Consider the following 9,609-nt stretch of genomic DNA (forward strand, 5'->3'; position numbering starts at 1 on the left):
TTGTCCTGTCTCCCCTCCCTCTCCCCTCCAGAGAGGAGTTAAACAGTCTGATGGCGTGTGGGACAAAGGAGTTTTAAGTCTGTTGGTTCTTTTCTTTGGGAGAAGCAACCTGTCACTGAACAGACTCCTCTGGTTGTTTATGGCCGTGTGCAGAGTTTGGGCTGTATCGGACTCACCATCAGGTCCGGTGTCCTGGCCTGTGTGTTGTTGACAGCATACTAGCCGAGCTCTTTTTCTCCAAACATTTCTTGAATATTTTGGTGCTGTGCTTTGGGTCATTGTCAAGTTGTCGTAGGAACCCAGCAAACATGCTCCCTTGTCCACGTGAAGGCAGTGTTAGCAGCACCGTGGAGGGCAGGCTGGCTCCAGTGCATTGCCCACAGAAGACTCACGCGGCCCGTGTGGTCTAACCCACAGGGGTGGCATCGAGGGTTTTCTGTGGGCAAACCCACTATGGCTTCCCACAGAAATGGACCTAAAAGGCAAAACTGCTACGAGCCCCATGTGAGCCTACATGGGGTTCATGTGTTTTGGGGGGAGCTCATGGTGGGGGGGTCCACAGATGTTCCAACTCAGTGTCCCAGTGAACACACTGGATCACTGTTGCTGTCCTGTTAATATTATTTGTGATTCCATAAATCAATCATTGTTGCTAATATATTTCTGATTGAGTAATCTGAATTTAATTAAATACTGCTTTGCTTTCCCCTCTAAGAACAAGTCTACTCATAATTGCAGTCATTTGAGTGCTAATGTATCAACACACCTTTGTTTTTGATAGTTCTAATAAAAAGAATACAGTAGCTTTCATAAATTAAATATTAGTACAGCTTTGAATCACTCTGTTGGGTTTGTCCTTAGTGTTTGCAGCATATTACAAAACTTACAGGCGTGCGTCTCCCTGTCAGGTGGCAATGATCACTGCGGCTTCACTACGGCTGGGAGTTGATTCCATCAAACTGTCATTAGAGTGTTAACTGAACCACACCGTGCACCATTGCAAAAGCGTCTGCATTAGTTGTGTTTGTGCAGTCCGTTGTTACCGTCTTTCCCTATAAATGTACTGGCAACGTAGTGTGAATGAAAAGCACTTAACGGAGTTGGCACCGGTTTTACATGGATGCTGGCCTGCAGGAGGGCTAGCAACGGTCATGTGATCGAGTCTTTTCTGTTAATCACTTGAACGCAGCACCACCGCCTGCTACGAGCCGCTTCATCATATCGCGATAGACACCGCCAGGCCACGGCGCTACCGTTGAGCAACATGGCGGAAGGTATGTGACTGATTTTTGGGGCAGTTTGACACACGCCCTTTTATCCGCGTGCGCTTGTTTAACTATATCACCGACTCAACTAATGTGTTAGCGGTGAAGGAAACCGAGCGTAGTCTGTGGGTGGAACTGCGAAGCGTCGCGACACTTATTGTCACGCTGTTCTTTCCACTGAGAAGCTCTGTCGTTAGCTCTCGCTTATATTGCTAGCTGAACTGTATCGCTACGAGTTAGCTTAACCAGGCAAGAAAGGCACGTTTCGAAGGAGCGTGCTGGTTCGCTAGGTCCCAGGAGGTGAATATCATCTTCAGTAATGTGCAGGTGTTGCTGGTAAAGATTAAGTGTTAGCTTCATGAGTCTAATCAGACTGTCCAGCGTTGCTTTATCTGACCGTGGTCAGAGGTTTAACTGCTATGGTAAAGTTTTTCTTTTATTTATTAACACATCTTGTTATCAGTCGTAGTAAATGGAGAATAAATGCAGGACAGGAGACTTGACAGGACAGGTTAAATGTCACTCCGTGTCAGGTGGTGTCATCCGGACCACCTGACAGGCAGGTGTTTGGCCTAAACACAGGATGGTTTGCTCTGTGCTTGTCCTTAAGGGAGATCTCCTGAACCCAGGGAGCAAATACACCCGTCTGTGGTTAGTAGGAGAGAGGATATACGTGCTTATTTAAAACTGCTCTGTGTTCTGGTCGGTGATACAGTTCGAGAGCATTTTTTGTATGTACTAACATTTTAAGATTTTGGATCATTGCCACATCAGGTCTGCAAGTGATTCTGACCACAGGTCCTGACAAACAGACTTTCCTGATGCCTCAGACTTCTTTGTCTTAAAGCTTTAAAAAATGATTGAAAACTGTGAGCCTGGAGAGGAAGACTTTCCTGATGCCTGCTAGACTGTTCTTATTTTGGGTCAGTGTTTTCTCACTTCTCAGTTGGTCCTCAGCAGCAGGGTTACGGTTGGCAGCATACCACCCTTCCTGTGCTGAGCTGGTCATGTGGTTTTCAGCACCTCCCCCTTTCTGTTCCTCATGACCAGTAGCCTTCCCTGCGACGGTTTACAAGGGAGGACAAAGTAACGAGCTACCTCAGCATGTTTTTCTTCACTAAAACTTTACTGACTTAAAGGAAGGAAATGGGCCTGTGTGAAACTCTGTGGGTTAATATTGTAACATGATGATGTGTAGAAAGTGCGTTTGACTTCAAGCATAGCCTCGAAGTTTGGCCAAACAAAATTACTGTCATTAGATTTTCCTTTAGCTGATTTATAAGACTTGACAGCATGGTCTCTGCCTTGTGAAGGGATTTTAAAATGTCTGCAAATTGGCTTGTTTCTTAACACACACACACACACACACACACACACACAGAAACCAGCGTTATGAAAGTAGTCAGTGCTCAAGCGATGTTTCTTAAGCTTTTAATACTACATGCAGTCAACACTGCTATAATAATTATCTTTAAACACTGGTGATGTTATCTGCAAACTGCCAACAAAGCTTGTAACCTTAACCCCAAATAATATCTTCTTTCGGTGTGTGCTTTGGACCACCCTGCTTGTTTGTAGGTGAAAGTTTGCTCGCATCATGGAGCTCAGTTCTAACCTGTGATTAAAGTAGGTTTTTCTAGCTCACGTTCCCTCGCCCTGCCTCTTCCTTTTGCTTCATGTGCAACAGAGGAGGTGGCCAAGCTGCAGAAGCACCTGGCCCTGCTCAGGCAGGAGTATGTGAAGATGCAGCAGAAGCTGGCTGATACAGAGAGGCGCTGCGCCATGCTTGCCGCTCAGTCTTCTAGTCAGGGCACTCCCACCCCTGCAGCCGCGGAGACCTTCATCAGCCGTCTGCTGGACATTGTGGCCGACCTCTATCAGCAGGAACAGTACAGGTGAGGGTCATTATAGGGACGCGGGTCTGTGGGTCATCTTTTGAGTGCTGTCTGTTTATAAATGGCTTTGAGTAAGACTAGAAAAGTGTAAGTGCCAGACAATTTGTGGTTCCTAGTTAGTTTGTGCCTTATTAAAGTATTAATGTTTAATATGGACGTGCTTCTCAGTGATGAATGTGTTGGTTTTGCAGTGATCTAAAGGTGAAAGTAGTGGGGGAGCAGATTCATGCCCATAAGTTTGTGCTGGCTGCTCGCAGCGATGTGTGGAGTCTCTCCAACCTGGCTTCAACCAATGAGCTGGACCTGTCTGGTGAGCAGCTTTTAAAGGGCAGTTTAAACCAAGTCCTTATTCCCATCTCAGCTCACGCAGTATGTTGATGGGTGATAGCAGAATATTTATTTTGGTGAGAACACTTTCAAAGTCCACTGTGGGGGTGGGAGGTGGGGCGGTTCGTCCCTGCGTTGTGACTTTGCGAGGGGATGTTTTTTGTTCTAATTTGTCTTGAAACTTTATTGGTTCTCAGATTGCAAACCTGAGGTTGCCATGGCAATGTTACGGTGGACATACACCGACGAGTTGGAGCTGAGCGAGGATGATGCCTTTCTTATCGACTTGATGAAACTGGCCAACCGCTTCCAGCTTCAGCTGCTCAGAGAGAGGCAAGTAGAAGAACTACGTACTGAGTTTTTTGACTGCACTGTTGATGGTAGTGGTGTCACTTTTGCAAAGTGTATTACGATGCCACACATGTGACACACACACATACATGTGCTTCTTGGCTGGGCCAGGTGTGAAAAAGGCGTGATGTCCTCGGTGAATGTCAGGAACTGCATTCGCTTCTACCAGACAGCCGAGGAGCTAAATGCCAGCACCTTAATGAACTACTGTGGGGAGATCATAGCCAGCCACTGGGTGAGTAACGTGAGCCACGTTTGTGCATGTCCAGCGATGAGTGTGTTTCTGGATTGCACAAGCTCGTAAGATCAAAGTGGAACTGCCTGCTTTGCTTATTTTCCAACAATTCAAATGCAGCTTTCACTGTTTCCCGTGGATTTGTTTGAATAGCAGGCTGTTGACTGTCAGCTTCTACCACCCCCCTTACTGTTGTATAGACTCGAGCTTTGATCTCAGTCTTTGACAAAAGCCAGCCTTTCTTCGTCTGTGATTTTTGAGGTCTTAGACGTTCTCCATCATGAGCGCAGTCTTTTGTGTGACACTGTTTGTGCCTCTCATTAGGATGATCTGAGGAAAGAAGATTTCAGCACCATGAGTGCCCAGCTTCTGTACAAGATGATCAAATCTAAAACAGAGTATCCTCTCCATAAAGCCATCAAAGTAGAGCGAGAAGATGTGGTGTTTCTGTATCTCATCGAGATGGACGCGCAGGTCAGTTCTCCTCACAAACTTCCCATGAAATGCTTATTTAGTGACTTCGTCACGGTGTAACCAGAATTGTACAAAAACACAACATTTTGTTTTGTTACTGGTTTTTATTATTATTGTTTTCAGTTACCTGGCAAGCTGAATGAACTTGACAACAATGGCGACCTAGCATTAGACCTAGCGCTCTCCCGGAAATTGGAAAGCATTGCAACCACTCTTGTGAACAACAAAGCTGATGTGGACATGGTGGACCAGAGCGGCTGGAGTCTGCTGCATAAAGCCATTCAAAGAGGTGAAGGGCTCCTGTCTACGTTACTTTGTATCGCTCGCTTGTTTCCTGCTAAAATGTATCAACTTTGTTACTGTGTGAAAAATGTCTTTTGAGCTCCATGAACCTGAAAACTTTCCGTCTTCCTTCAGGTGATGAGTTTGCCTCCATCTTCCTGATTCGCCATTCAGCTCAGGTTAATGCAGCCACGGTGGGGGCTGTGGAAACGCCGCTTCACCTGGTCTGTTCTTTCAGCCCCAAGAAACACTCTACCGAAGTGATGAGCGGGATGGCGCGAATAACTGAGGCTCTTCTCAAGGCTGGAGCCAACCCCAACATGCAGAACAGTAAGGGAAGGTAGGTCACATGATACTTGGTTTATGACCTTTATTGGACTGTAAAGGCAGTTACTTATGCTGTAAAGTATAATCATCATTCATTTTAGTCTTTTATTGTTTTTAGAACTCCTTTGCATGAAGCTGTGTCATCAGGGAACGAGCCGGTGTTCAACCAGCTGCTGCAGTGCAAACAGTGAGTTATGTTCTGCCTTCAAACTGAATGTCAGGCTTGTTTCTGACGTGTCACACTCGGCAGCGATTCCCACAGAATATAAAATCGATTTGTTCCAGTAGCCGCGACACGCACGTTAAAGAAAAGATAACCCTGTATATACTTTGAAATTTCTTTTCATTTGCACTCTGCTGTCTTAACCCTTTAAAACGGGCACGCTCCGTTTTGCGTAACTATTTTTAAATCCCGGTAGCTCTGCAACCACGTAAGCGAGCGCAATCATTTGTTTTGCATATGAAACCGGAGGAGTTGTACTTACATCTTATCCCATCAGCTCGTCCTCAGTCACGGTTTCCTTCCACATATAGCTTTGCAAAAACTGCATAAAAAGCACTTTGCAGCAACAAAAACATAATATTCCAGAAACACGCTTTGCTGATCCGATCAGCTGTTCGTAACACTTCCTACGTTGGAATAGACGTCAGCGAGAACTGTCGCATGTCCGCCCGAAACCTGAAGTGATGTCATTTTTGCGGAAAATGTTGTTTTTACCTTCGGGGCCTTATAAGCCTATACTGGTGTTTTTAAAAGTTATGTTTGACCTCGTGCTTTTCTGAATAGTTGCTGGGATGCTTAGAACTCAAACTGCACTGCTGGAAACAGTTTATTTTGATGCTGCTTTGTTTTGTTTGTTTTTTTGCAAATTTGCATCATAATATTTATTTTCGTTTTTCCTGCAGTATATAAAAATTGGTGGATTTCAAAAATAAAACTATGAAGACACTCAAAATAAATTTCCTGTTATTGGAAACTGTTTTGTAATTACAGTTTTGAGCTCTGAAATGTCTCTAACTAGAAATATATGGGGGAAAAAAAAAAAACGATTTTCAATTTATTTGTAGTTTATTGCACTTTTTTGCAATTTCTGTAATTACTATGCACTTAATGCAGACATATTATTAAAATTTGGTCTATAACGGTTGTATTGGTGTATAGCAACTTGAAATGCTCCCAAAAATGGCTCCACAGCATGTAAAAATATAATATAAGCTCTGGCAGACTTGGTTCTATGGTAGGTCTTAAAGGGTTAAGCTGCACTAAGTCTTTGCCTCTGTAGTCCTTGCTGTGCAGCCTTGCTGAGCGTGGCATAGCGGCGCATTAACCAGTTCTACTCCTGCTGCAGGTTCTGGACAGAGTTGCCTTCAAGCTCACAGCACAGAGACTCGCTAGCTCGAGTCAGTTGTATTGGGGTTTGTTCTCTCCTGAGCAGCAGTTACACAGCACTGATGATGACTCTGGGAAATGGGAGATTAGAAGATGGCAGGTTAGGATTAGAGCCCAAAGTAAAGCTAATATCCACCAATATTAGCTTTTTATTTATAGATGTGTCTGCATTTAAAACAGCCAGTCAAGTGAGACCAGAGAAACACCCTTCAACTGTGTTATGAGCTTTGTTTCACAGTTTGTTCAGCAGAGGGCGCTCTGACCCGTCTTTGTGTCGGTACTGGTCTCAAAGACCCTGTATCAGTTGGGCTCCAGTTAGAATCAACTGGAACTTTTAAAAAACAAAGCAAGTCTCCTACTAAAGTTACTGAGTCACATATGAAACCCAGGGCAGCTGTGGCTACAATGTAGCTGCCATCACCAGAGTGTGAATGGGTGGATGACTGGATGTAGTGTAAAGCGCTTTGGGGTCCTTAGGGACTGAGTACAGCGCTATACAAATGCAGGCCATACTTCATCAATCCTAATTTCCATTTCTCTTTGAACACACTGCAATTTTAAGCTTGTGTAACCTTAAAGATGGTGCTGTGTGTGTAACCTGGTGCTGTGTGATAGTGCTGTGTGTGTAACCTGGCCTTCTGTCTCCATTTTGTTAGGCTTGACCTGGAGCTGAAAGATCACGAGGGCAGCACAGCGCTGTGGCTGGCGCTGCAGTATATCACCGTGTCTTCGGATCCCTCTGTCAACCCGTTTGAAGATAATGCGCCGGTCGTAAACGGCACCTCGTTTGACGAGAATAGCTTTGCGGCCCAGCTCATCCAGAGAGGAAGCAACCCCGATGCACCTGACACTACCACAGGTTATTAAGCTGCTCGGCAACCTTTCTGCACGTTACTGTCCAACTCCAGTGCTGCTTGTGCCTTAAACATTCTCCTTTACGTCGTTTATTGGTCACAGAGTATTGCCTCATGCAGAGAGCAGCGCTTGCAAACAATGAGGCGGCTGCTCTTTTCCTCACAACTCATGGAGCAAAGGTCAACCACATTAACAAATGGGTGCGTATGAACATTTGGTCATGAGCAGACGGTTTGCTGCAGACTTGTTCTTTTTTCTTCTGACCTTTTTCTCACGTCTATGAGGCCAATCGCTGTTCCAGAGACCCGTTGGCTCAGCGTTGTATCAAACAGCCACGCAGTGACTGAGAGGTCATTGCAGGTTGTTTTAGTGATTGTTGGAGAAAAGTAAAAAACAGATTTCATGAAAGAACTAATGCACTGTAACATCATAAACCACAAACTCTCTGAATGTCTCAATTTGACCTTAAATCGATGAAACTAACATAAAATCAATAATACTGTTAACTGGTCATAAATACATGCTCGGTCCCTTTGCTGTCTCTCAGGGTGAAAGCTCACTTCATACAGCATGTTGCTGTGGCCTAGCAAGCCTGACAGCTGAGCTTCTCCAGCAAGGGGCCAATCCTAACCTGCAAACCCAGAAGCCTCTACCTGATGACCCCCTCGGTGTGGCCATGCAGACCCCCCTCCACATGGCCATCGCTCACAACCACCCAGATGTGGTCTCCGTCATCCTGGAGCAGAAAGGTCCATATATGATTTGGGACTTTGTTACATCCTGTAACTAACCTGCAAAGCAACCTGCCGTGTTTACGTTTGTGTGTAATGATCATTCTGACATTGATACTTGCAGCCAACGCACTACATGCCACCAACAACTTCCAGATCATCCCAGACTTCAGCCTCAAAGACTCCATGGACCAGACCGTTCTGGGCTTGGCCCTCTGGACAGGTATACAGCAAAATACCCAACAAAGTCACTTCTGCGTCATCAAATTGATCTGTGAAATCAATAATAGTGATTGTATTTGTCGATCTGTCTGTGTCAGGCATGCACACCATAGCGGCTCAGCTGCTGGGATCAGGAGCATCTATCAATGACACTATGTCCAGTGGACAAACTCTGCTGCACATGGCCATCCAAAGGCAGGACAGCAAGAGTGCACTCTTCCTTCTTGAACACCAGGCAGACATTAATGTTAGGTAACGATACCGAGATATGTGTAATTTTAATGTATTTCATTCAGTTTTCGTTTGTTTTTACTCCAACTGTTTTCTCTTTGGGTCCCTCAACTACCAGGACCCAGGAGGGACAAACAGCACTGCAGCTGGCCATCAGTAACCAGCTGCCTTTGGTGGTGGACGCCATTTGCACAAGAGGAGCTGACATGTCGGTGGTTGATGACAAAGGTGACCCTCCGCTGTGGCTGGCTCTTGAGAATGGACTTGAAGATATCGCGTCCACACTGGTAAGAATGCACAGACAAGCGGTGTTTTAGTCCCTCGCTGTTACGCTGACACTAACAGTTTGTCAGGCTGGGTCTCTGGTTTGGATGTGGCAGGAATATTCTGTATTTCTCAGCATCTATGGCATGTTGAGCAAGTGTATATAAGGCAAGGACAGGAATGCTCCCAATCGAAATAAAGGTCAGCAGTGATATAAACCAGTTTGAAATAAAACTCCAAAAATAAATTTTAAATAAGTATAAGAATGAAGAAAATGCAATTAACCCAAGACAGCAAAGTGATGTTTATTTTCTTTTGCATGTTAGTAAATCTAAATATAGTTTTAGTTGAATATGAGAAAATATTTTTTGTGACGTTATGTTCAAAGTTGAAACCATTGAAGTTTTTGTTGTTCAAATTTAGATGATGAGGAAATAATTAATATGTAAACCTAGGGGGTGGGGCTAAATAAGTATATACTTCTGCCTACTCCTTGATATTGTGAAATGTTGGTAAATGTAAAAAAATAAAAATGAAGTAGTTTAGTGCATTTCCACAGTTTTCACCGATGGGAATCCATCACGTGAAAGAAATCATTCTTAATACAATAATGGATGTGAGTGTCCAGACAAAGTTGCTGTGACTCGTTTGTATCCAGCAGTAAAAGAAGCTGCAGGAGTATCCACACGAGCAACACTTAGGGCTGCCACAAGTGATTATTTTGATAGTCGACTAGTCACCGATTATTTTTGCGATTAGT

The 9,609-nt window shown here is 44.5% G+C and overlaps 1 protein-coding gene across 2 annotated transcripts in view; it reads left to right on the plus strand.

The window, feature by feature from the left end:
- The first annotated feature begins 995 nt into the window (after nt 1-995).
- ankfy1 (ankyrin repeat and FYVE domain containing 1) overlaps nt 996-9,609 on the plus strand; it is a 20,390-nt gene continuing 11,776 nt past the window's right edge. Inside the window, exons 1-15 of one of the 2 annotated variants that reach the window (XM_005740322.2) lie at nt 996-1,274; nt 2,953-3,160; nt 3,352-3,470; nt 3,685-3,820; nt 3,950-4,073; nt 4,398-4,547; nt 4,671-4,836; nt 4,965-5,169; nt 5,275-5,343; nt 7,203-7,405; nt 7,504-7,601; nt 7,949-8,150; nt 8,257-8,355; nt 8,453-8,606; nt 8,704-8,872. In XM_005740322.2, the coding sequence (XP_005740379.1) occupies nt 1,265-1,274; nt 2,953-3,160; nt 3,352-3,470; nt 3,685-3,820; nt 3,950-4,073; nt 4,398-4,547; nt 4,671-4,836; nt 4,965-5,169; nt 5,275-5,343; nt 7,203-7,405; nt 7,504-7,601; nt 7,949-8,150; nt 8,257-8,355; nt 8,453-8,606; nt 8,704-8,872 (2,112 nt within the window). In that variant the 5' untranslated portion in view covers nt 996-1,264. The other variant, XM_005740323.2, reaches the window with a different exon arrangement.

The sequence above is a fragment of the Pundamilia nyererei genome, unplaced genomic scaffold (genome assembly GCF_000239375.1).
Source record: "Pundamilia nyererei isolate P.nyererei 1_Seehausen unplaced genomic scaffold, PunNye1.0 scaffold00099, whole genome shotgun sequence".
NCBI lineage: Eukaryota > Metazoa > Chordata > Actinopteri > Cichliformes > Cichlidae > Pundamilia > Pundamilia nyererei.